This window comes from Suricata suricatta, chromosome 17 (genome assembly GCF_006229205.1).
Source record: "Suricata suricatta isolate VVHF042 chromosome 17, meerkat_22Aug2017_6uvM2_HiC, whole genome shotgun sequence".
NCBI lineage: Eukaryota > Metazoa > Chordata > Mammalia > Carnivora > Herpestidae > Suricata > Suricata suricatta.
Window position 1 is genome coordinate 36633151 of NC_043716.1, and position 27881 is coordinate 36661031.

The following is a 27881-nucleotide window of genomic DNA, read 5'->3' on the forward strand; positions in this document are numbered from 1 at the left end:
ATGGACAACTATCCAAACAAAGTGAACAACCTTCATGCAAATGCATCAAGGAATGTATTGCTTTTTCATTTGCTGCCCAGCCCTTCAAATACATGCACTAAAATGAGTTAAAACATGGCCTAAAAATGGAAAAAGGGAGAAAAAAATATATATGAATATTTCCCACAAAACTGTTTCCCACCCTTCCGTCTCCTTATGCCCCACCCACCCCCTCCCTTTCATAAGCAAGTATTTTAACTTTTTTTTTTCTGGCAAAAGAAAAAGTGATTCTTGGTAACCAGAATCAAGCCCTATGGTCTCTTTAGTTGGGTCTGACTATGCCTTTCTAAATTCACCCAGCTCAGTGTCAAAACCATGCCATTTAAGATTCTTACACACAAAATCAGACCTGCCTGACTCACCCCTTATGGTAGTTTGCCTATAAACTTATTAGTTTTTCTCTGGCCATTTTTGTCTTAAAAAGTAAGGTTCCTAATTGCCAATCAGGGCCACATCCATAAGATCGTCATCTTCCTCCCCAATCATAAAGTCAGGGCTGAGCCTTGAGGGCCTGTCTGTAGATAGAATTGTGTTACTTGTCATAGACAAGGACTGGTCTGAAGAGATCGGTGATTTAGACCAACTCTCTGGCTTGAGGCTATGAGATTTTTTCTTGTCTCGGTCTTTGTCCCGGTCCCGGTCTCGGTCTCGATCTTTGTCTTTTACTTTCTTCTTTTCTTTTTTGTGCTTCTTATGCTTTTCTGTGCTGTATTCTGGAAGTGGTCGGATACCATCATCTGAGCTGGGACTGTTCTGATAAGATTTCTCTGCTATGGAGGAGCCTGACTCACTTTCACTGTCCAGATTCTGGGGGGTATATGCTGGTGACTTACTATGGCTAGGAGAGCCACGCTCATGCTTTGGAGTGGAACCACTGATGAGTGGAGAGCCATAGTTTTTGGAAGAGGCCATCTGAGGCCTGAGCCCTTCTCCACTACTTTCCCCAGGTTTCTGCAGAGTCACTTTGGCTTTAATGCTGGGGGAACCCCCATCATGCTTGCTGATGATAATTTTTGCCACACCTGTGCTCCCCACATTTTTTGACTCTGAGGTCTTCTTAGACGAATCCACTGAACCCCCCGAGGTGGAAACCTTGGATTTTTCTTTATCACTTTTCTCACGCTTCCCCTGGAACTCTCCTCCGGACATGTTATGTTTGGAGGACATAGGATGGCTAGAAGAATTTGTGCTCACCCCCATCTGGCCATCCATTGGGTCTTCACCTCCAGGGCCACTGGTGACAACTCCATGCTTCAGTTTATCTATGACAGCTGTTAAGGACGGCTTCTTATTTCTGCTGGGGGATTTCCCTTTGGAACTCCCATGCTGGTTCTGAGAGGAGGACATGGAAGAGCCACTTGAGGAAAAGGAAGAGGAAGATGCTGTACAAGAATTAGATGATGGGGGAGTTTTCTGAGACAATGAGCCTGAGGATCCTAACCCTGAAGATGACTTCATGCCAGTTCCTGAACTAGTTCCAGACAAATGAGAACCACCAGAACCTGAACTGATGGGGGACTTGGCTTTAGAGGATGGGGGAGTCCCAGGGACAGGCTTCATTGGAGAGGCAAGCTTATCAGAGCCTCCAGGTGGCCTTGAATGAGAAGGGGATATGTTTGGTTTACTTAAAGAGGGATTCATAAGTGAAGATGGCTTCCCTTGAGGTTTCATTTTAGTGCTGCTGGAGCCACTGCTCAGTCCATGCTTGGTAATGGGAGAGGAGCCTGGCTTCCCCCCAGACTGGGATGAATTTTTAGACTGGCTAGATCCAGAAGACCCTTGGCTAGAATATACACTGCTACTTAACTTGGAACTTGAAGAACCTTCTGATTTACTACTTTTCATCTTGCCTGAGTTGGAAGCAGAAGAGGAGGAAGAAGAGGAGGAAGAATGGCTATGGTGGCTTTTACTGCCTGAGGAAGACACAGAGCCACTGCTGGTATACTGACTGTGGGAGGAGGGCTTGCCCACCATCACCGTGCCTTTAGGAATCTGAATAGTGATCTTGGGAATAGGTGGTGTGGCAACACCTGGGGGAGTCTGTGATCTTCCTGAACTGCCTGGAGATTTGGATCCACCTGTACTGGTAGGTGGGGTGAATGGTCGGTTAGAAGAACTGTGAGATGGAGACTTTCCCTCAGTGTCTGCCTTCTTTCGCTTTGGAGGCTTATCTTTGCTTTTGCCATCATTAGAAGGGGTCCGGCTGCGCTTCCCTGGTTTGCTATCTAATCCTGGCCCTGACAAACTACTATTACTGCTGCCATTGCCTTCTTTTCCTCGCTTTTGAGTCTTTTCTTTCCCTAAATCCCCAGTACTCAATAAAGGACTTTGGCTACCACTGTGATGCTCCATGAGATCTGTAGGACCCAAAGCCTTACCAGCCACTGCTATAATACTGAAATCAACTGTGTCAGCTTGGCTATTTCCTTTAAACTTAGTCTCCCCATTATCACCTCCAAGCATTGGCACCCCCAAAGTATTAAGTGCCTGAGATGCAAATCCTTTGAAGTCATCATTATCACCGCTTTGGCTACTTTCATCAAAATATTCTTCTCCAAAACCACTTTGGCTCTGGCTGTTCAACAAATCAGGATTAAAATCTACTCCATCAGGAAAAAAATGATTAGTAGGAGAGTCACTACTGGGGCTTCCAGCAGCATCTGCAATTAGGTCAGCTGGATCTGTGTATGGATTTTCATTATTATTGGTTTGAAAGACATCAGGGTCAAAGAGGGCACTCTGAGAATGCCCAGAGCTTGAAGAATCTCGAACAGGGGTGCCAATGGGTGGGCAATCGTCACTAGTGCTGGGAAGCTTAGAGGCTTCTTCCGCAATGTCTGAAAGGATATCAGTTACATCTGGGCCAATGCTGTCTGAACTGGATAGCCGGACCATCCTTTGAATACTGGGCTGAGGGTGAGGTACCGGTTGTGGGTAAGTTGTTGGGGGAGTACTGCACTGGCTTGGAGCTGGAGTGATGTGTGGTGTATCCAGCGTGTCTGCTGTCATGTTGACATCAAAGATAGGGTTCTGTGAGTCAACATCCATTGAAAATAGCTCCCTCTGAAAGTCATCTTCAGTCTGGTGCTTGGGTTTGTCAGGTGGTAATCTTGATGACTTCTTCTTCTTTGTCTTGTTGCTTCCCGGGCATATTTCCATCCGGGGTGAGCCGGAAGAAGAGTTCTGCCTTTCTAAAGGGCTGCTTCCATAAAGGGTTGAGAAATCCTGGGCAGGATTATCTTTAAGAAGGTTCATGAGCATCGGGTGGTTCTTGGTGTTGCCGGCCATCGAAGAGACAGGTGGCGGCGTGTGATGAGGAGGGGTCGGACTCGAGCCAATGGTAGACCCCCCGTTCCCTGTGATTTGCAACAAACTGGTAAGAATTGGGTTCTGAGACACCTTGCTGAAGTCCTCCCCATGGCCCACCGACTCATGCCGATCTTTGATGCTCATGCTCATATTAAACAAGGTGGTAATGGGACCCCCCGGAAAGGTGTTGGTTGGTGTAGTGGTACCACTCATTGGGTTGTTGCCTGTGGTCATGCCATACCCTGGGCTGCTAGCCGGGGGCAGGTTCTTTTTCACCATGTCTTCAACTGTCTCTGCAATGAGGGACAGTGCTGGGGTGTCGGCCTGAATGGTTTCAGCTTTCCTCCGAATAGCCCTCATCGTCACAGGGATGGACATACATCTATAAGAGAAGATGGAAAAAACAAAGTCAGCAATGAACTAGCTGCTGAATGAAAACAATTTTTGTTTGGGAAAACAGGTTTTAATTCTACCTGAGATTCAGACATGCCATCAGAAGTTTGCAGAAAGCAATTTTCAGGTAAGGCAAATAACCCGAAAGGCAGGAGTAGTTCTATAAAATACCAGAGCTTTGAGCAAATTCATTCTAAAAAGAATCTGGCGGTGCCTAGGTGGCTCAGTTGATTAAGCACCCAACTCTTGATTTCGGCTCAGGTCATGACCTCACAGTTCATGAGACTGAGCCCTGCCAACAGGCTCTCCACTAACTGCACATAGCCTGCTTAAGATGCTCTCTCTGTCCCTCCGCCGCTCACTTGCAAACTCTTTCTCAAAATAAACTTTATAAAATAAGAATCTGTATTAGTAAGCAATCTCAACCGCTTCTGAAGCACTACCAAAAACCAAACAACCAGAGTCCAAATTAGATATCATACTGAATGAAAAAAAAACCAATAATGAACTCAGTAAAAAGTGCCCTCCTTTTGGGCTTCACATGTGATTAATGAGATTGCTGTTTATCTTACCTAATGAATCACTAGAAAAATCTCTTGACTTATCAAGTTCTAAGTTTTAATAGCTTAGATCATCCCAAATCTATACTGTGAAAAATCCTATTATTGGCATAAAATCTTATTTATTTTAAAGTAGTTTTTACTTTACAGATAAATTTATTTGTTTATTTATTATTGAGACAGAAAGAAACAGAGCATGAGTGGGGGGAGGGGCAGAGAGAGGAAGACAGAATCTGAAGCAGGCTCCAGGATCTGAACTGTCAGCACAGAGCCTGACACAGGACTCTGACCCACAAACCATGAGATCATGACTGAGCTGAAGTCAGACACAACGGACTGAGCCACCCAGGAGCCCCTATAAACATATTTTTGAAAACGCTTTGTTCTAGAACATTTTAACAACCTTTCTTATAAGATTAGATATAATATTTGAGGCTTTTGAAGATCATACAGCTTCTGTCCAACTATTCTGCCATCTGAACTTAAAAGGCACCACAGACAATATATAAATGAACAGACATGGCTGTGTTCCAATAAGATTTACTTACAAAGCAGGCCACAAGTACCTACTCCAGAAAAATCTCAAAATTACATATTAATGTTTCTGGGAATCTGACTGGCTTAAGTATCTCCCCACATGCCACCATTTAATATATAACATGTTAAAAATTGAAATAGAAGATAAGTGAAAAAAACCTATATGTTATTTCAGCTCTCCCCCTCCTAAAGGAACCCTAATACTGGGCCTAAAACTACCTATCTTACTTCCTAATACTCTCATAATATTTAAAAAACCAAAGCTCACATTGCTTTTGAATCCCAAAGCAGAGAAAGGTGAATTCAAACCAGTGACCAAATGCTCTCCTCCTAAATTTCCAGTTCAATCTAATACTGAGAAGAACATTCCTTATACACCTCCTAATGCGACTCTGAAAGGAAAAGGGCCAGTGCTACCTTTGAACAACTTTGGCAATGAAGTCATCTGTGCAGATGAGTGCATCTGACAGCCCCTTGTACAGTTTACAGCTCACATGTGTTGAGTCCTGCACATCCATAACCACTGAAAGACAAAATATATAGGAGGTATTTGAGAGACACTCAGCTTCTGATTTTTCAAAAAGAAGATAAAGGGACCAAACCACTGCCCTAAGAGAAGTAACAGCCCCTTTGCTACTCACCACACACCAGGGAGTCATTCACAGGATGCTGAAAAGATACACTGAAACGGGACTCTGAGAGGGGACACACCTCAAACTGGAGGAGCCCAGGAGAATCTAAAAAGCAAAGAATCATAAAATAATCAACTAAATACTAGATGCAAGTAAATATTAATCCCGAAGTATACAGAATGAAATTCTGTCTCCTGAGAAATTAATCCGGTACATTTTTTTTTACACACAAAACTTACTATATCATTCACAGGTGATAGAAGGTATCAGATTCCAAGGACTATGCCAGCTTATGTTATAAATACTCCAAAACAACGAAGTCACTAAACTTCCATTTTCTAAAATGAAAGCCATTTAATTCTAAATTACTAGAGACTTTGACAGATAGAAACACCTTGCCTTGAAAGTGAATTTTGAAAATAAACTGGCAATGGAAAGTTTTTCATTCTATGTGATAAGCAGATATCCAGAACCAACACCGTGCTATCAGTATTTGCAGATGTTAGCTATGCGACCCATAGTTTGTTAAGCAGGGATATAGCGGCTAGAATCTAAAATGATATAATTATGCTGACTATACCTATGTAACTATCATCATAGTTTCCTAAGCCAAACATACTGGCAGCCCAGAGATAAGGATCACATACTTTCTTGGGAAAAAGCATGCATCTCTACAGGACCAACTCCAGAACTATCTTACGAAAACTAATATCCAGATGTACTGAAACTATATGGAGAATTCTCTCAGGATTCAAACACATGAAATAGAAGGACCATAGCACACTTGCATATGGTCAGTGTCATTACTCTCTAAAATTTCTCATTTTAAAGCAGTGTTATTCTCAAAAATGTTATCTCCTGATTTAGCTTCCGTTTCTTTTTGCCTACCATTCGCACTGATAAATTTCTATTTCTGAAGTGCTTTACAACTAAAGTAAAAGATTAAGTGTGGTCAACTAGAGCAGCCAAAATTCTTTTCCGAGATTCTAATAGCAAACTGCATTTGGGTTTTGTTTTTTTGTTTTTTACGTTACACCAATTTATTCAGCCACCAACTGATGATAATTTATAACTTAAATCATATTATCTATATAGCAGGTAAAAATTAAAACCTCACTAAGTTTTCATTTTGCATTTAAGAACATTGCTAGGACAGACAATTTTAATCACGAATAATTATGGTTCAGTTATATTTCTTCTTTTAGGATCATCACAAGTATTGAGAGGAAAGCTTTATGTGCTGCTAGTCAGGCATCTCCCTTGGAGACAGTGTATGGTCCGAGTACCAGGAGAGCAAGGGCTTTGAGATTCACAACTCTTTTGCTCACAGAGCTAGATATGTATGTACCAACCTTGTAAATTGTTCATTTCATCCATTCATTTACCAAAGAAAGACCATTACATTTGTAAGAGTAAAAGGGGGATCTGATCAAAAAGGAGAATTTGATTATTTAGTTAATATTCTTATCTTCAAGAGTCACTTCCAAACTATCCTCTCCAAGTAAGGATCCATCTTGGGAATTAGAAGAGCTCAATTTCCTCCCCCAAGTATTGACTTTTTTTTTTTTTTTTTTTAAATAGTCAGGTATTGGGGGGAGGGGGGAGGGGGGAAGACAGGTGGTGGTGATGGTGGAGGGCACTTGAGGGGAAGAGCACTGGGTGTTGTATGGAAAACAATTTGACAATAAAATATTATGGAAAAAAAAAATAAATAAATAGTCAGGTATTTACACTTATTAAGCCCTTATCTAACACCAACTGTCAACTATCAACTAACCTTCCCAACAACTCTGATGGGGGAGGGGGGGGCAAACTGCATTTGAAAAACATCATTCAGAATCCTGGGAGAAAAAGCAAAGAGCACAGATCTTATCCCTTTTTAAGCTTAAGCTCCCCAAAGAATGGGGAGATGAAATATAATCAGGCAGGACTATGCTGGGAAGCATCATCCTAACAACCTAATAACCTTGATTTAGATATCAAGAAATCGTCCCCGGGGTGCCTGGCAGCGCATTCAACTCTTAATCTCAGGGTTGTGAATTAAAGCCCACATCGGGTGTAGAGATTACTTTAAAAAAAAAAGGGGGGGGCGGGTGGTTGGAAATCATCTCTTCCTACAGTGACCTAAGTTCTACCTTACATATCTGCTGTAAGGTTCAGGCTTGTAGGTACCCAATTATATCACTATATGCAGAGAAACAGGAAATCCATTGCAAACAACTAGTGGTTCCTAAATGCCAATTTATTGATTAGTTCTAGCATAACTATTTGTGGAGCTTAAACTAGATTCTCAACTCCTACCACTGAGGTTCTAAATCAATTTACTTGGGAACAGAAACCAGTTTTAAAAGTTCCACAGGTAATATAATAGGCCACTAATTTAGAGAATCACAAGAGTAACCAAGTTTCCATTTGCTAGTAAGTATATCAAAAGGAAAAGTAGTACCTTCTTTCAGAATAGTTCTTTTGACACAACTTCCGATTAGGGTGTTATAGGCCACTTGATGTCTGATCAGATTTAGGATAAGAGGAACTCGGCCAGGGTGCTGAAAGGTGATTTTGCTAACTAAGGTTCCCTGTAGACTTCTGCCATCTGGAAGAGGAGCATCTTTGTTGAGGAAATAGCAGTGCTGCTGACCCGGAAGAGCCTGGGCAAAAAGAACAAATGAAACAAATGTTATTTACTCACCCATCTTGCTTCAACCACAGAATATCCTGAAGAAAAAAAAAAACCTTCTCAAAAGTCAGCAGCAATTTCTTAGTGAATAATAAAACTCCACAGCAAATTCTTTGGTCAGCTGATATTATAAATGCCAATTACTTGTCTGAAAAGACCCCTTTTGGGTAAATGTTCTGCTAGTGGTTTCCTAACCTAGCTAACAAAATTTACTGCAGAAATCTGTTTAAAAGAGATTCCTGAATTGTAAGTGCTAAATCTATATTTTAAATAAAACACCTTATATAATTTAATGCAGTCAGAATTTGGGAACTACTACTTTAGTCTAGACCATCATCAAATATCCAAATAAATTTAAGTCCAGGTGAAGTTTTGGAACCTTCCTTAATTTATTCATTCCAGGATTTTCTTCTCTGTATGTACTTGAAAGATCTTTTTCAGGTTATAAGCTCATGACACTTGAAAGAATTAAGAATTCTTAACATCTGTGGCATTTGGGTGGCTCAGTTGTTGAAGCATTTGACTTTTGCTTAGGTCATGATCTCACAGGTTGTGGGTTCAAGCCCTACATTGGGTTCTAGCTGAGTGCAGAGCCTGCTTGGATTCTCCTTCCCTTTCTGCCCCTCCCCCACTTGGGTGCACTCACTCTGTCTCTAATTTTAAAAAATTAAAAAAAAAAAAAAGAATTCTTAACATCTACTTAAAAGCTTGTAAAAGTACAGGGTACCATTACAGGATTTTCATCTGAAATTTTGGCCATGAAATATATACATTGTTATTTCCTGACTTGGAAGCTCATGCTCTCTTTCTTCAGTATTTTTCAGAAATTTCTGTAATTTCCTGCCTGAATGAGGAACTCGGATATGACCCTGTAGTCCAAAAGATGTTTCTGACCTCAGTATTCCTATAAAGATTCTAATCCTGGGTTCAAATATAACCTACAACAATCTAGAGGGCCTTACTTACAGCATAAAATCGCATGTTGTGATTCAAAGGTATGGGGTCAGGGTCCTTGGACAGTTCAAATTGAGTGATCAGTTCATAGAGGGGTACATAAGTTGGTTGAGTTTCAAACAATGGAATTCCTGGAAAAACAAGAGTCAGTATAATCACAGTAATTCAGAATGGTGACAGCTCTGTTTTCCCTTCATGACTTCTACTTCATTCATCCATTTATTGAAAAAGTACTTAATAAGCATTTACTAATACAAAGCACTATGACATTTATACCCATCAGTACTTTTTTGAGGCCTACAAAACTGAAAGATGTCTACAATAATCTGAATTTGAAGTTTATTTTTAACAATTTTAACAAATATTACCTTCTGATGCTTAAAACTCACCTGTGCAGTTCTGAAGTTTCTGAACAAATGCTCTAGATACTGGGATTGGCTGGGGAAATTTCAAGAAGAAACAGGCAGGAAGATCAACACTGTTGGCACTGGTGATTGAGGAGAAGGAGGGAGTCCTTTAAAAAAAATAAAAAAGGTTGGATTTTGACTTGATACAAAAATGAAAAAACTGAACACCTCTTCTTAGATATGTCTGTATCATTTAACAAATGCCTATCAAAATTTCCCTATTTTAGGGGATGCCTGGGTGGCGCAGTCAGTTAAGTATCAATCAGACTTTGGCTCAAGTCATGATCTCATGGTTCATGAGTTTGAGCCCCACACCAGCCTCTCTGCCGAGAGTGCAGTCTGCTTAGGACTCTCTCTCTCTCTCTCTCTCTGCCCCTCCCCTGCTATTGTCTCTCTCTCTCAAAAATAAATAAACATTAAAAAAAATTTCACTCTTTTGGGACATCTGCCTGGCTCAGTCAGAAGAGCATGTGACTCTTGATCCTGGGGTCATGAGTTTTAGCCCAACATTTGGTGTAGCGATTACTTAAAAATATAAAATGCTAAAGAAAGATAATTGTTCACTCTTTCAACTTTCTTCCCCCAGTTCCAAAACATCATATTTATCAACCCTTGAGCACTTAATCAAACAGCTATCCTGAGACAGGCTTTCTAGTTATTACTCCAACGTAACTCCAAATCAATATAAACCCCATGATAACATTAAGAAACTGAAGTAAAAAAAAAAAAAAAGAAAGAAACTGAAGTAATTGTTAAACCAAGAGAATTAGTAAAGTTCTCCTCCTCCTCTCTCAGGATAGACAATGTGTTCTATAAGCAGACTTCAGAGAGGAACATTCAAATAGATACTGAAAAGAGGAATTAAACAGAGAAAATAAAAAGCCAATCTCTAGGAAGTTAAGTGAAGTGCCAAGAGAAAATATAACTTATTTCATACAGTGCTTGAAGTTGAAAAAAATGAACTTTGCTACCATGGAAGCATTAACTTACCATTTGTTGTCAGCTGGATGTGACCCCATTATTAATGGTGCAATTGGAAGTTTATACATAGCAGATGTTCCTTCAATTGTCACTGACGCATTCATGCCCAATGATCGAGGAACTGAGAATAGCAAAGAAAAAGGGTATTACACAAATTATAAGGAACAAAAAACAGGTTAACTTCTGCATAATTTGTCAACCCTAATTTGTCAGATAATTTAATACCTATATAATTAGAAATCTGAGAAGGCACTTCTAACAACCAGTATTTCTCTGTCAGTAAATAAAACAAAATATAGGAAACCATACACTCCAAAAGAAAAAAATTTTTTTTAATTTTTTTGTTTATTTTTGAGAAGAGAGAGAGAGAGAGAGAGAGAGAGAGAGAGAGAGCGCGACAGGTAGCATGCATGCACACAAGTGCAGGCGAGGGGCAGAATGAGAGGGAAACACAGAATCGGAACCCAGGCTCCAGGCTCTGAGTAGTTAGCACAGAGCCTGACGCAGGGCTCGAACTCATGAACCGTGAGATCATGACCTGAGCTGAAGTTGGATGCTTAACCGACTGAGCAACCCAGGCACCCCAATTTTTTATTTTTATTTTTTGAGAGAATGCAAGTAGGGGAGAGGAGTGGGGCAAAGGGAGGGAAGCAGAGAGGAGGGGAGAGGAGAGGGGGAGAGAGGAAGAGAGAGAGGAAGAGAGGGAGGAGGAGGGAGAGAATTTTAAGCAGGTTCTACGCTCAGCACAGAGCCGGATGTAGGGCTCAATCCCACCATCCTGGGACCATGATCTGAGCTGAAATCAAGCGTTTGATGCTCAACTGACTGAGCCACTCAGGTGCCCCTTAAAGGCACATTACCGACATTTACTTATTTTCTCCAACTCCAGATGCATTTAAATAGAATTATGATTATGGGATAGTCAAGGACTAAAATTATAAGGGGACCAAATGAGGGATTAGGCCATTTCGCATTATATTTTAGTATATTAAAATGCTAAACAGAGGGGAACCTAGGTGCTCATTCAGTTAAGTGTCCGACTCTTGGTTTTGTCTCAGGTCATGATCTAACAGTTTGTGAGCTGGGAGCCTGATGGGGCCACACACTGACATGCAGAGCCTGCTTAGGATTCTCTCCCCTTCATGCATATGCTTCCTCCCTCACTCTCTCTCAAAATACGTAAATAGGGGCACCTGGGTGACTCAGTCGGTTAAGCGCCCAACTTCAGCTCAGGTCATAACCTCGTGGTTAATGGGTTCGAGCCCCACATCAGCTGTGCTGACAGCTCAGAGCCTGGAGCCTGCTTCGGATTCTGTGTCTCCCTCTTTCTCTGCCCCTCCCCAGCTCATGTTCTGTCTCTCTCTTTCTCTCAAAAATAAGCATCAAAAAAAATGTATTAAAGGGGCACCTGGGTGGCTCAGTCGGTTAAGCCTCCGACTTCGGCTCAGGTCAGATCTCATTCGAGGGTTCGAGCCCCGCCTCAGGCTCTGTGCTGACAGCTAGCTCAGAGCCTAGAGCCTGGAGCCTGCTTCCGGTTCTGTGTCTCCTCTCTCTGCCCCTCCCCCTCTCATGCTCTGTCTCTCTCTGTATCAAAAATAAATAAAAACATTAAAAAATTAAATTAAAAAATGTATTAAAAAACATAAATTAACTTAAAAAAGAAAAAGTATCAATTATTGTAATTCTTTAGTATGTTGGCTAATTTCTTCACCCTTAATGTTTAAAGGGGATTATTTCAAGACAAATGGTTTATATCTTTTCATTCATTCACTTACTTGTTCATAAGCATCTGTTAGGCTTGTATTATCATATATGTATATATTAACATATGTATATACTTATGAGTGTGTATATGCATCAGAGGCAAACTCTGATAGAAATAGGAAACTTTGGTAGGAATGGCAAACCAGGAAATATACATAGGCTCAGGCATTCAAATTATTTTAAATATATTTTTTTAATTTTTTTAATGTTTTATTTATTTTTGAAACAGAGAGAGACAGAGCATGAGCAGGGAGGGGCAGAGAGAGGGAGACGCAGAATCAGAAGCAGGCTCCAGGCTCTGAACTGTCTGTCAGCACAGAGCCTGACCCGGGGCTCGAACCCACGAATATGAGATCATGACCTGAGCCGAAGTCGGAGGCCCAACCGACTGAGCCACCCAGGCACCCCTAAATATTTTCTAAACACTGAACAAAACCTTCAGTTGCTTTACAGTTAAAGCCTTACCATTATTCTCATGCAAAATGATGGGAGATGTAGTCTTATCATCCAGCAGGTCAGAAGGAGAGGCATAGTACTTCAAGTTCATTAAATGACCTATGAAAAATAACACTTATCACTACATCTCTATCAGGTAAATTACAAATAAAGAAAACCATTCCCATTTCTACAAAACTGTATATGAAAAAATAGTTTCATAAATAAGAAGACTCATGCACCAAAACAACTTATGAAACATGATGGAAGCCTGAATATTAATTCTAGTGCCAACAATTTACAATTTAAAAATGTAAATGGGGGAGGGCAAGTGTTGACACCTTAGAAACCATCTAAAAATACACAAGTGACTGGTAATTTTCTCCCTGTACTTATAGCCCAAAATGAAATTTAAGTAATGACCCCTTAACTAAAATTAAACATTTTTCTAAATAAGCAAAGTAGGATCACATACCACCACTTCTTGGAGTAAGATAGCCAACACTTCCATGAAGAATCTTATCCAGGGGACCAGCATTGGTTGCTTTCCTGTGAGAAAAATGATCTATGTTTGCTTGTATTTAAGCCCTGAAGGTATTAGTGCACAATGTATTAATGAGTTCAGCTGTTAAAAGTCTTAACGATACTATCTTAATAACTCTATCCTATAACTAGGCATATAGTAATTATATTTCACTCTCAAAGAGGTCATTTACGAGTATAAACCGGTATGTAATATGGTGAACAAAAATTTTAAGTAGACTATTGTTTATGAGATCGAGGCCAGGTTTGACAAGTCTTCAAATAAAACTGATGGAATACAAACCAACAACTTAGACATACCGACAATCAGAAAATGGAATGTGATCATTTCGGAAGTAAAAGGAGGTGGACGAGATATATGATATAGGACCCTAGATGAAAAGCTTTAAGAACAAAGTACCCAGAACAGTCACAGAACTGACACCCTGGCCAGTCTTACCAATACATCACTGCCATTTTAGATAGATCCTGTTCTAAGGATTGGAGAGCCAAGTACATTTTAGTCTTCAGTTTGCTACAAAGTAGATGAAAAAAACAAGAGTTAAAGAGTTGAAAATCACACATGTACATACACACATACAAACATAACATAGCCTAGAAGGCAATTCTGTTTGAAAGACCCAAGCTGGTTAACAGAACCTCAGGTATGGTAAAAATAAAAATGATGAGCAAGTTCAACAACAACTGATTTGTTTTCAGCTTAAAAATCAACATTTTGGGGCACCTGGGTGGCTCAGTTGGTTAAGCGTTCGACTTCTGTCCAGGTCATGATCTCACAGTTCGTAAGTTCGAGCCCCATTATCTGATTCTCTCCCCTCACCCCATGCCCCTCCCCCACCTGCACTTTCTTTTTCTCTCTCTCAATATAAATAAACCTAAAAAAATCAATATGTTGAAGACCTCTCAAAGAACTAAACTAAAAAGGTCTAAAAGAAGTCTCTTTTAGCATCATATCCATTAATATAGATATTATTTATTTTAAATACCTTCAAAAGATATAAAGTTGGAATCTATAAGTTGTCAGTATGAGTCGAAGTCACAAATAAGGTAGGGCAGAAGGCTTGGCAAATTCTTAAGCACTAGATGATTTATATTTATACAGATTTTTCCAACGAAAGCAAAAACATAAAAAAATACTTACTTGTCCCCTGGAAGGTTATAAAGATTAACAAGACCCTTAAGGTGCTTAGAGAATTCATCAAAATTTTTTTCCCTGTAAGGAGTTCAGGAAAGAAGGAGGAGAATAAAACACAATTACTACTCAATCTTAATGCAAAGTGCTAAATATCATGGCTATATAAAACTAATTTTAATAATTTACTCTTTTTCCCCTAGGCAAAGTTTTCTAGCATCAATCAAAAGTAGCAAAAAGAAGGGGCACCTAGGTGGCTCAGTTAGTTAAGCATCCAATTCTTGATGTCAGCTCAGGTCATGATCTGTTTTTGAGTTCGAGCCCTGCACTGGGCTCTGTGCTATTAGCACAGATGCTTGGAATTCTGTCTTTCCCTCTCTCTCTGCCCCTTCCCAGCACACGCGCACACACACACACGCACATGCACACACACATGCATGCTCTCTCTCAAAAAAATTTAAAAAGAAAAAAAAGTAGCAAAAAAAATGTTTTCCTTTCTCTGTCCCATTTTTCTGGAGAAGTTATTTATAAGCAGTACAAAAGACAGTCAAAACGACCTAATAGTTCATATATTACAGTAATTTGCTCATATGTAATGACACTTGATTTAAATAAATCACTTTTTTTTCCTCCTAATATGTAACTGAGATGATTCGATGTTGTGAGGTAAAAAAAAGAAAACTTTTGATTGGAGAGGAAATGGAAGTCAAATAAATTTGGAAAACAGAACATTTGTATACATATGGCAATCTAAGGGCAGAGAGGAAAATGAACACTGGGAGAGAGATGAGAGGCCTGGAGAAAAGGAGATGAGCACCATGGAGGCAGACCACATATTCTACAATGTTCCTATGACAAGATCTGCTCTAGGAAAAAGAAACTACTACCTAGACCCTTCGCTTCCTAGAACCCAATATTCAGGCTTGGAATTTTAGTCAACTGGGCTCTGTGGGCAGGATCAGGAATCCAACACAACTCAACAATTCGAATTTTCTGTATCTTATTTCAAATTAAAAAAAAAAAGTCTCTTGAAAGCTACATTGCCCTGACAATGTCAGATACTTTGTCAGGCATTTACTGAGCAAATATGAGCACTTACTGCCCAAAATGCCAGGAAGACAGTAAAAAGAAAGAACAGCAGCAAAATAAACTCCGTACCTTAAAATTACCATCTATACAAAGTGACTAAAAATAGCACAAAAGGGCTAATACGCTTTCTGAAGTTCCCATTTCAAAACATGCTTATAAATTAACTTTAGAATACCACAAGTTCATAAATTGATGCAGACTCCTACTCCAGGATTAGAGCCAAAAGTATTGGCTTTCTGAACTATTCTGGTAACACACCTTTTGCTAGACTTAATTGATTCAATGAAATGATAAAAAAAAAAAAAAAAGGTTATTTTTATGTTACATCGCAATTTTTATTTTTTAATTTTTTTAATATTTTTCATTTATTTTTGAGAGACAGAGAGAGACAGCATGGGCAGGGGATGGTCAGAGAAAGAGGGAGACAATCTGAAGCAGGCTCCAGGCTCTGAGCTAGCTATCAGCACAGAGCCCGATGTGGGGCTCAAACCCACAAACCGTGAGATCATGACCTGAGCCGAAGCCAGAAGCTGAATGCCTAACCAACTGAGCCACCCAGGTGCCCCCCCATTTTTTTTAAACTTTTTTTAAACATTGCAATTTTTAAAAGGTGGTTCAAATTTGGCACATTTGGCTAGAAACACATTAAAATGATCACTGCAAAGCCCAAGTGTAAAACTTATTTCCTCAATATTAATATGTTAAGACATATCCATGTAGTATCTGAGAACTTAGCTATATTTAAAACATAAAATTGATGTAATGACTTTTTCAAAATCCCAGAAAGTAAATTTCAACTCAATTTAAAGGGAAAGGATAATCCAGGAAGAGATGCCATTAACTACTAAGAAATTCTTCAAGCCTAGTGCTTTACCTATGATGGGAGTTTATCACACATACACCATAAATGTAAAATAATTTTTCTCAAAATTAAAGTGAAAATTAGTTCTTTTCATGACACAGACTCAATTTTCTCAAGCCTTCTCTCATTCAATAATTAGTTTCTATTTATTTTTGTTGCACACAGAATTCTTGAGGCTAGATCAGTAGTTTTCAACCAGGAGTGACTGTACCCACCAGGGAACATTTGACAAAATCTAGAGATATTTTTGATTGTCATAGGTCAGGAGATAGATACTACTGACCACTGGTGAGGAGGGATAAGAATGTACTTAAACATCCTACAATGCACAAGGCAGCCCCCGAGAGCAAAGAATTTTCCAATCCAAATTGTCAATACTGCCAAGGTTGGAAAACCCTGGGACAGACTAAGTTGAGAAACCAAACTAAGTCAATTCTGAAAGTGAACGAATAGAAACTCTGAAAAATCTTGACCCAAGAAAATAAGTATGTTCCTCAGGAGAGTAATTTTTTTTTCTTTTGATAAGGAGAATAACTTCTGACCAGCCTCAAGACCCAACTGTAAAGAACAGCATTATCTACCAGTATCAGGGAACATAAACATCATTTGCTTACCTTAGTTGCTGTACAAGTTCCGGACAGCTCTGAAATTAAAGAAATCACATTAAAATTTTAAACTACTTTAAGGCCTTTGAAGACATCAAAAGTTTTTATCTTTTATTAATAGCACATGCTCTATAACAAGAACATTAAAACTACAAATAATCTTTATATTAACATATCAAAAAGCATCTTCTTCCTACTTGGTAAACCATGGGGTTGGGGGTGGGAAATTCAAGATCGAAATGTATGAACTAGTTTATAAAGGAATCAACTTTCAGTAGTGTATTTAAAACATTAGGACCTCTCTTTAATGCCATCCTTAGAGTCACATTCAACTATTTTGATTATACACATTAAACATTCATCTCTATTACAAGATTTTTCAGAGACATTAGTTATATATAAGATTATCTGTCCTTTTTGATTATTAACTCTTTGAGGATAAGAACTTTAAGTTATTTATCTCTGTATCCTCAGCACCTATTGTTCAATTGCGGCTCATGTTTGTTGATAGGAAATGGAGCTCTAGTGTCTCCACTTGTCAAAGCCTTTGGATGATGTCAGAGATGGACCCATATTATTCTAAATTCCATTCTAGAACTACTGATATTACATTATAGCCCATCGCATCATCTCTACAGTGGCTCATGAAAAAACCTAAACCCAAGCTACTTCAAACCCCAACAATTCATTTTAAAATTAATGTCCCTAAGTAAACCCCACAGATTCCAGTGAAATATCAATAGCACATACCACAGGATTCTCCCCATGGTGAGCCACTTTTACATCACAAAGCTGTCCTGCAGGATCTAACTGCACTTCCACATAGAACATATCTGACGTGATGTAACATTCAGTGCCACTGGCACTGAGATGAGAGCCCAGTCTAGCAGGAACAAATTAAAACAAAAATTAATAGAAGACACATAAATAAAGCCACCCAAAGTCAACACTAAGTTAAATACTTCTGCCTAAGATAGACTACTTACCCATTCTGTCTTGCTATAGACTCCAAACGGTCAGTCATTGCTGGTAAAGATGTTACTAGGAAAGGGTAAAAAAAAAAAAAGGAAATCACAAAATACTCCAAATAACTTAAAATTTTATTCTTCAAAGACCAAAATATCCAAAGGAATATATCCATACATCCAAACTATTATATTCAATAGTTCAAATGCTTATAATTTCTATAAGTTCATTAGTAAGACTTAGCTGTGACCTAGGCAATAATAAGGGTCAAAAAAAAAAAAGATGTATTTGAGGAGCACTTGGCTGGCTCAGTTGGTGGAGCATATGACTCTTAATCTTGGGGTTGTGAGTTTGAGCCCCATATTAGGCAAAGAACGTACTTTAAGAAGATCTATTTGGGGGACCCCAGGCTGGCTCAGTTGGTTAAGCATCCGACTGTTGGTTTCAGCTCAGATCATGATCTCACGGTTTATGGGTTCAAGCCCCACGTCAGGCTCTGTGCTGACAGCTTAGAGCCTATTTCAGATTCTGTGTCTCCCTCTCTCTCTGCCCCTGCCCTGTGCTCTGTCTCTCTCTCTTTCTCTCAAAAATAAACATTAAAAAAAAAAGATCTATTAAAAAATTATCACACCTTTCTCCTCTCTCTTTTGCGTTCATTACTCATTTGGGACAAGTTATCTTTAACTTCAAAAAGACACATGTATCTGCTAATGCTAAAATAAGAAAAATTAACATCAAAACCAAAACCAACATAAAGAAATATTCAATATTGGCGCGCCTGGGTGGCTCAGTCGGTTAAGCATCCGGCTTCGGCTCAGGTCAGATCTCACGGTTCGTGGGTTCAAGCCCCGCGTCAGGCTCCGTGTTGACAGCTAGCTCAGAGCCTGGAGCCTGTTTCAGATTCTGTATCTCCCTCTCTCTCTGACCCTCCCCTGCTCCAGCTGTCTCTCTCTGTCTCTCAAAAATAAATAAAAAGCATTAAAAAAAATAAAAAAAATATTCAATATTCATAGCAGCATTATTCATTACAGCCAAAAGGTGAAAACAACCCAAATGTCCATTCATGGATGAAGGAATAAAAACGTGGTATATACATGAAAAATATTATTTAGCTGTTTTTAGAAATGTTTATTAATATTTATTTTGAGAGCGGGAGTGAAGGGGCTGAGAGAGGAGAGAGAAAATTCCAAGCAGGTTTTCACTATCAGTGCAGAGCCTGACCCAGGGCTCAATCCTATGAACTGTAAAATCAGGACCTGAGCTGAAATTAAGAGTCAGATGCTTAAATGACTGATCAATCCAGGTACCACTATTTAGCTTTTTTTAATAAAAGGAAATTCTCATACATGCTACAAATGGATGAACCTTGAAGACATTATGCTAAGTGAAAAGCCAGTCACAAAAGGACAAAACTGATTACATTTTTTACAGAGAGAAAGTAGAATGATGGTTACCAACAGTTGAGGAGAGGGGAGAAAGAAGGAATTACTGTTTAATGAGTACGGAGTTTCAGCTTGGGAAAATAAGAAAGTCCTGAAGAATGGACAGTGGTAGTGATGGTTGGTTATGTAGCACTGTGAATGTACTTAATGCCACTCGACTGTAATTTAAAATAGTTAAAATGGTAAATTTTATGTTATGTATACTTTACAATTAAACAGTTAACAGCCTCCACCTCTACATACTATAGTATTTCCACAGATTGGGAAGGGCTACCATACTGAGACTCTTACGTTGAGTTGGAAGAAGCAAAAGTGGGATTCTCTACATTTTGACAAACAAGGATTCTTAACCATCAGAAAAGGAAACATTAGAAGGGGTGATGAAAGTTGTAGGCACCTACTCTCAGGCTTGAGATGTCAAAGGAAACCCAAGGTGCGTGGGGGGGACTATTCAACTGAATCAAGTTTATTTGTGACAGATAAGAGTAAAATTTGTTTTTACTTTCATTTCTCCCCCAAAATATATAGAACTAGTAATTATATTCATGAATATTCAAGCTCATGATTTAAATTCTATTTGCTTTCTTGAAAACCCTATCCATAAACAATATAAAATCCTTTAGAGTTAAAATGTCCATTTTTTTTTAAATTTTTTAATGTTTTATTTATTTTTGAGAGAGAGAGAGAGAGACAGAGTGAACAGGGGAGGGTCAGAGAGAGAGGGAGACACAGTATCCGAAGACAGGCTCCAGGCTCTGAACTAGCACAGAGCGCAACGTGGGGCTTGAACCCATGAACAGTGAAATCATGACCTGAGCCGAAGTTGGACGCTTAACCGACTGAGACACCCAGGCGCCCCAAAATGTCCATTTTCTTATTGCAAGTTAATTAGAAGAGAATTTCTGAAGAAGAGCGCCTGGGTGGCTCAATCAGTTAAGTATCTGACTTCGGCTCAGGTCATGATCTCACGGTTCATGAGTTTGAGCCCCATACTGGGCTCTCTGTTGACAGCTCAGAGCCTGCAACCTACTTTTGATTCTGTGTCTCCCTCTTTCTCTGCCCCTCCCTGGCTCCTGTTCTGTGTGTCTCTCACTAAAATAAATAATAAAACATTTTTTTTAAAGTTGTGGTCGGGGGGGAACGCCTGGGTGGGCTCAGCTGGTTAAGAGTCTGACTTTGACTCAGGTCATGATCTCACAATTTGTGGGTCCAAGCTGACAGATCAGAGCCTGGAGCCTGCTTCAGATTGTGTTTCCCTGTCCCTCCCCGGCTTGCACTGTCTCTCTCTCTCCCCAAAAATAAACATTTAAAAAAAAAGAGAGAGAGAGAGAGAGAGAACATGTGAAGAAAAAGAACTTTCCCCTGCTATCTTATAGTTACCCTCCATCAGTTATCTTTTGAGTCTCTATCAGTCGCCAAAATAGGATCAAAAATAAATGTTTCAAAAGTTCAGGTAAGAGCTCATCTTGGGGTTCCTGGGTGGCTCAAGTTGGTTAAGCATCTCACTCTTGATTTCGGCTCAGGTCACAATCTCACAGTTTGTGAGTTCAAGCCCCACGTCTGGCTCCGTGCTGACAGTGTGAAGCTTGCTTGGGATTCTCTCTCCGCCTTTCTCTCTGTCCCTCCCCTTCTCTCTCTCTCAAAAAATAAACTAAAAAAAATTTAATAATAATAATAAGCCCTGATCTCAACTCCATAGTGAAAACAAGAACAATACCTAACACAGAAAATTTATCAGTCTCAATTTGTATTTCTCATGTAAGTATAATATAGTCTAGGGGCGCCTGGTTGGCTCAGTCAGTTAAACATCCGACTTCAGTGCTCGCTTCGGCAGCACATATACTAAAATTGGAATGATACAGAGAAGATTAACATGGCCCGTGTGCAAGGATGACACGCAAATTCGTGAAGTGTTCCATATTTTTGAATAATCCAGTGAAGAAATGGACAGAAGATATAAACAGACACTTCTCCAAAGAGGACATCCAGATGGCCTACAGGCACATGAAACGATGCTCAGCATCACTCATCATCAGGGAAACACAAATCAAAACCACACTGAGATACCACCTCACACCCGTCAGAGTGGCTAAAATGAACAAATCAAGAGACTATAGATGCTGGTGAGGATGTGGAGAAAAAGGCACCCTCCTACACTGTTGGTGGGAATGTAAACTGGTGCGGCCGCTCTGGAAAACAGTGTAGAGGTTCCTCAAAAAACTATCCATGAACTCCCCTATGACCCAGCAATAGCACTGCTAGGGATTTATCCAAGGGATACAGAAGTGCTGACACATAGGGGCACATGTACCCCAATGTTCATAGAAGCACTGTCAACAATACCCAAATCATGGAAAGACCCTAAATGTCCATCACCTGGTGAATGGACCAAGAAGATGTGGTATATATATACACAATGGAGTATTACATGGCAATGATAAAGAATGAAATATGGCCATTTGTAGGAAAGTGGATGGACCTTAAGAGTGTCATGCTAAGCGAAGTAAGTCAGGTGGAGAAGCACAGATACCATATGTTTGCACTCATAGGTCTAACAGGAGAAACCTAATGGCGGACCATGGGGGAGGGGAAGGGGGAAAGAGAGTTGGGGAGAGAGAGGGATGCAAAACCTGAGACTACTGAATACTGAAAATGAACCGAGGGTTGAAGGGGGAGGGGGATGGGGGGAAAGAGAGGTGATGGTAATGGAGGAGGGCACTTGTGGCCAAGAGCACTGGGTATTATATGGAAACCAATTTGACAATAAACTATTAAAAAAAAAAAAAGAAATACTTGCTGAATAAATGAATAAGTGAAAGAATTAATAAAAAAAAGTCCAACTTCAGCTCAGGTCATGATCTCACAGTTCATGGGTTCAAGCCCTGCATCAGGCTCTGTGCCAACAGCTCAGAGCCTGGAGCCTGCTTTGGATTCTGTGTGTCCTTCCTCTCTGCCCCTACCCCTCTCATGCTCTGTCTCTGTCTCTTAAAAATAAATATTAAAAAATTTTTTAAAATAATAAATAATATAGTCTATAAAAACTGGGTGTTTTAAGAAATCGTATCTCAGGGACACCTGGGTGGTTCAGTTGGTTGAGCTTCTGACTTCAGCTCAGGTCATGATCTCCCAGTTTGTGACTTGAACCCCCACACTGGGTTCTCTGCTGTCAGTGCAGAGCCCACTCTGGATCCTGTCTCCCCTCTCTCTGCCCTCCCCCTCTTGCTCTCTCTCAAAAATTAACATTAAAAAAAAGCATATTTCAAACATGTTTACAAACCTTTGAGAGCTTTCTGCAATGTCTCCAGACAGCTGACCAAATGTTGGTGCCCTCCAGAACTCATCACAACCCTCTTCTCCTGTATTAAGTAGGAAAACATTTGAGGTAGAAAATTAACCAAGCCAACAGTGTTTCAGGTAAGTTTACTTATCCTAATAGTAATATTTCAGGATAATCTTTAGACTATATGCTATAGGTCTATATACTCTAGAGATAATCCATAGACTCCTGTTACTCTGTCCATCCTTCCATAGGAGGAAAATTTCATAAACATGGATACATCCATATCCACATACGTGAAGGTAGAAAAAGGTATGCCCAGATCTTATTTTAGATAAGGAAGAATCAAATACAATAAATGAGATCAGCTTCCCACAGAAATAACTACATCCTAAGTTTAGTCAGTTAAATACAGTGGCTCAGGAGATTTGGCAATTCCTCAATCTAACAAGGTAATTTCCATGTAACCTAAGACATAAAAGCAGACATTAGTAAAATCAGAATGACTCTAAAAACAAAATGTGCAGTACAGCAAATGGGACTCCCAACGAGCAAAAGATTTGACATAGTTTTTCTAACCCTATCCAGGAAGTTTCTCTCTGCACAACATTCTATCCCCTGGAAATCTGAACAATTTAATGATGCAAAGATAGTTTTTCAGGTCTTTCCATGTCCTAATCTCACTTTGTTCTAAGAAAGAAACAAACATCTGATTAATTAATAATCTGGCTTCCCTTATACCTTAAATAGATAAGGGGTTGCTCTGCACCATGGATAACAATATTCTGGTAACTGGAAAAATAAACTCTCTGTGGTAGATTAATAAATTGCGTTCTGATTTACATTTTAGTCTACTGAGATTTTGTTACTAGATCAGTTGTTGAAAACTCTTCAAAGTCTTAATACAACAATAAAATTAGGTTTCTGAATCCCCAGAGTAAGAAGTAGACAGTAGAAGCTATGGTGACCAAAAACCAAGACACCGGTACCCCATCAAAAGGTCTTAGTAGCCACCTGGAACTCCTATATCTCAGGATGTTCTCTAATGACAATGTAATTTACAGCTCTTTAATGATAATATCATTTACAGAATGTATTTCCAACTAGAATATGGCTACCTTGTAGTATAAAAATGACAACCTCTGAATCCCCCAACCGGAAAAATTGCCATTCTTTTATTTAAAACATTAAAATATATATACATTTTTATGTACATAATCCTCAGCCAAAAGATATACATATATTTCTCAAATTTACAGTTACAGAAATCTTTTAGCAATACAACACTTTAATATCCATTATCTCACTCGATTCGTTCAATAAAACTATGTGCAAAAACAAATTGGTATTATGTGTCTCTATTTTCCAGATAAGAAAACTGAGACCCAGTAAATAATGTGTTCAAAGTCACATAGGTACTAAGTACTTCAAATTTAGGTCTTTTGACAGCAAATTTGGTTCTTTTGCTGGAGCTATATTGATATGATCACATCAAACACTAATAAACCTACTAAACTGAACTTAGTCTGGACCCAAAGTAAGATTAGGTAGGGAGGAGAGGGTACTTTCTTGAAGTATAACATATACACAGAAAAGCATATGAATCTTAAATGAAGATATCCATGAATGAATGATCATAAAATGAACACACCTATAATCATTACCCCACTCAAATCACAGAAGTAAAGTTTTCCCACATCATTTGACTACCACTGGAATCACATGAATGAACTTTTAACATCCAGTCACTAACCCTTGTCTTCCACTTAACTTCCATTTAAGGGCTCCCATACTGGTAAATGATTCAAGAAGTAGTAATTGACAGAGGGAACAGGTGAAGCTAATTAAGAATTAATCAAAAACTCTACTAGTATATAGATACATGAAAATACTATCATATTAGCATCAAGGAGCTTAAGGGGCACCTGGGTGGCTCAGTCGGTTAAGCGTCCAACTTTGGCTCAGGTCAGATCTCACAGTTCATGGGTTCAAGCCTCGAGTCCAGCTCTGTGCTGACAGCTCAGAGCCTGCTTCTGATTCTGTGTCTCCCTCTCTCTCTGACCATCCCCCCCAACCCCCACTCAAACTCTGTGTCTCACGCTCTGTATGTCTCTCTCTCTAAAAAATAAATAAACGCTAAAAAAAAAAAAAAAAAGATTCTGTATTTAAAAAAAAACAGAATCAAGAGAATCAAGGAGCTTAGTAGGAAGTAAAGAACAAATGTCTCCTTACATATCATATGTGTCTCTTCTACGCATATTTCTAAGCACCTTTGCCTAAAGTACCCCAGTGTACTATAGCTCATGATTAACATAATTTTATAAACAGAACTTTTTAGGTAGACTCAAGTTGATGGGCACCATTACTCAGGTGTTTTGCGATAAAACTGAGGACACACCATAGTAATTGGTTTAAAAAAGTCTACATGGGGAGCTTAACTTATTAAATAATTATCTAAGCACAACACTTTATCCACCACCATAATCCTCACCATGACTTGACGCACAAGCTTAATGGTTTCACTCCAAGGTCTATTTTGGTTAAATTTTGCATGTAGCCGTTCCAAGAGAGAACTCATCTTACTCAGCTTCTCCGACTCTACGATATAAATCAAAAAACACCATTAGAAAATCTTTCAAGACATTTCAGTTTTTCTTGCAAGAGAAACCCCCATACCTCAACCTTGGTAAGAACTCAGTTAAAATATTTTTCAATATCATTTACTTCAAAACATACAAATAATTTATTTTTAACAAGATGACAAAGAAATTGGGGTCTAATCTAAGAAACACCTTATAACTGGTTTCTGTTCAGTTTTTTAATGAAAACCGAAGAAAGAATCATCTCTAATGTTTCAGGATCAAGACTAAAATTTCGTGACAAAATCATTTCATGAAACGCATGAAATCCCTTGCATAATATATGTAGAGCATACATTTGAACATGGCATTACTATGGTTAGTTGGTTTTCAATGGGAGACACAGGATTTTTAAATTTTTTGATGTAACTCTAAGAGATCAATATAGAAATATTATCAAGAAAACAGGCTCTATTGTCATTTTGATTTTTCTTGTTTGAATTCAAACTAAACCTATATGGATAGAGAATATGTCAACAACTAAAGGATAAACTTCCAGTAGAGATAAGAGAACGGTAGAAAAGACCTCAGTTTCTGTACTGTGAGTGAACAAAGCTCTTATGCTCTTCAACTCTTTTAATTTTTATTATTGAATTATAATTTTCATCTTGAAATTTAGTTGATTTTTATTTTCGAATTTTTATTACATTTATTACGAATTATATCATTTATTTTTATATTATTGAAATATAGTTTTATTTTCATTAAACTTTTACTTTTGAAATATAAAGCATCCTTCTTCTTATTCGTGTACTTCCAGTATGAGCAAGAACCTGTGTTAGAGATCACTGGCAATACAAAAACACACAGTATGGGGTGCCTGGGTGGCTCAGTCAGTTAAAAGTCCAACTTCTGATTTCAGCTCAGGTCATGATCTCATGATTTGTGAGACTGAGTCTTGATTCTGGCTCTGTGCTGACAGTGGAGCCTGCTTGAGACTCTCTCTCTGCCTCTCTCGCGTGCGCTCTCAAAAAAAAAAAAAAAAGAATAAACTTAAAAACACACACACACTATGTCTTAGATGACATCTGTGAGGGTTTTTAAAAATTATTATTACTGAAATATATGTGAGCAAGGACATGTGCTAGAGACCACTGGCAATGCAAAATACACAATACCCCTAAGATGACATCTGTGAGGGGGTGTACATAAGTTAAAGTGGAAATAACTGTGACACAGAGCAAAATGAGTATGCTGTTAAAAACAGAGACACATTACTACTGAAAAGTACATTATTAGTCGTGGAGATATTACAGAAAAAGTGACAGCTGATGTTGACATTGAAAGATGAGTTGAATGTCAGCAGAATTAAGGCAGTGGCATTTTCTAAATCAAGATTGAAATTCCTTCTTCCAATGTCCTCATATTCTGGAAAACCGGTTTGAGGACTGTTTCAGCCAGTTTACATAGTTTTGAACACACTGTTGGAAATTCTCACTTCCAAGACTCACTCAAACAGTATTTTACGAGCTGGGGATACATTAGTAAGCAAACTAGACAAAATTCCTGTCTCATCCCATTTCTATTTTACGTTCATCCTCTGCACCAAAGGAGTATACCTTTCTTCTTCCTCTTCTTTAAAATATGCTCCCCACCCCCACCCCCTTTTCCTTGAGAAGCCTGATGGTAAGTACTTCATATGAATGTTCAAATCAAACACGTTCTGGGTCAGGGAGTACACAACCATGAGTAAGACAAGGCCCCCAACCTAACAAAGCTCAAAGTGGAAAAGATGGATCAACATTAATACAATGATTCTTATTAACAGAACTATATCCAAATACTAAGGAAGCAGTTAAGTAATCTCTAACTTTTGAGATTCTAAGGTTCCAACAGAAAAGTTGTTTTTCAGCAGTTGTTAATCTAGCCATCGAAAGATGAATTCAACGCGTTTTACAAATATACAAGATTTGACCACTGTGACATTCTATGGAACTACTGGCTTTTAAAATCATAAGGTCCTAATCATCTCACTCATACTGAAACATCCTCCAATATTTAACACACAGCTTTGTATCATTATAATAGCATATTTTTTAACGTGATTATTCAGACATCTCTTCTAAAACAAGGTGTAAGCAAATTACAGATTCATTCGCCTGGTCTTCCACCAACTTTAGGCTAAAAATGTCCTGAGGCCCAAATGATTGTCCCTAGCTAAGCAGGAAACCTTTACAGAAGTTGGGAGCCCGCATCACCCCAAAGTCAGAGTCCTCCATCACCAAAGAAAGCAGTCAGATCTAAAACTGACACCTATCCCGCCTCCTGGACTCCACGACCTCGGGAGCTTGACCCCCACGGAGGCATTGGGCCCCCCCAGCTCCTCTCACAGATTGGCTCCCCCAAGCTGTGTCCCGCCCCCTGCTTTCCCCCTCAAGTCACTCACCCTCGGTTTCCCCCTGAGCCTTCATCCTGACGGTGGGGAGGTCCTGAGTCCTACACAAGAGGATAAGCCCTTCCCCACCACTAACGAGGGAACCAAGCTGGTTCGGGCTCTCGGGACGCAGGGCACCAGCCGTCCCCACTCTTCCCAGGGAGGCTCAGTCTGAAGCCCCCGGCGGCAAGAAGAGAAGGGTGCTCCCGGTCGCCGCCATTTTCCCCACGGAACTTCCCAAATATCGCGAGAGTAACCGTGATC

General features: G+C 39.3%; 1 protein-coding gene and 1 non-coding gene across 3 annotated transcripts; one reads left to right on the plus strand and one right to left on the minus strand.

Moving 5' to 3' along the window:
* Nucleotides 1-213: 213 nt before the first annotated feature.
* MED1 (mediator complex subunit 1) lies at nucleotides 214-27840 on the minus strand. Of its 2 annotated transcripts, XM_029927628.1 has the most exons (17): nucleotides 27630-27840; nucleotides 25096-25202; nucleotides 22605-22683; nucleotides 17906-17960; nucleotides 17670-17802; nucleotides 16929-16957; nucleotides 14373-14444; nucleotides 13671-13745; nucleotides 13164-13237; nucleotides 12719-12808; nucleotides 10499-10610; nucleotides 9491-9615; nucleotides 9114-9232; nucleotides 7917-8118; nucleotides 5480-5575; nucleotides 5256-5361; nucleotides 214-3730 (listed from the first exon to the last, which is right to left on the minus strand). In XM_029927628.1, exons 1-17 carry the CDS (start codon nucleotides 27652-27654, stop codon nucleotides 472-474), a joined length of 4758 nt encoding a protein of 1585 aa, XP_029783488.1. In that variant the 5' UTR covers nucleotides 27655-27840; the 3' UTR covers nucleotides 214-471. The 2 variants fall into 2 exon arrangements, with proteins under 2 accessions (XP_029783488.1, XP_029783489.1); XM_029927629.1 differs by lacking the exons at nucleotides 17670-17802; nucleotides 25096-25202; nucleotides 27630-27840 and having other exon boundaries at nucleotides 22605-22639.
* On the plus strand, nucleotides 21146-21252 carry LOC115283071. Its single transcript, XR_003904891.1, has one exon. It is a non-coding gene; the product is annotated as a U6 spliceosomal RNA (small nuclear RNA).
* Nucleotides 27841-27881: the final 41 nt, after the last annotated feature.

Bases quoted from the DNA above. Each gene is read 5' to 3' on its own strand.
- MED1 (XM_029927628.1), bottom strand. From the start codon at position 27,654: ATGAAGGCTCAGGGGGAAACCGAGG. The intron at 17,803-17,905 runs GTAAGTAGTCTA...TGTTCCTGCTAG, and splicing joins TCTATAGCAAGACAGAATGG to ACTGGGCTCTCATCTCAGTG. The intron at 8,119-9,113 runs GTAAGTAAGGCC...CTTTTTGCCCAG, and splicing joins ACAACATGCGATTTTATGCT to GCTCTTCCGGGTCAGCAGCA.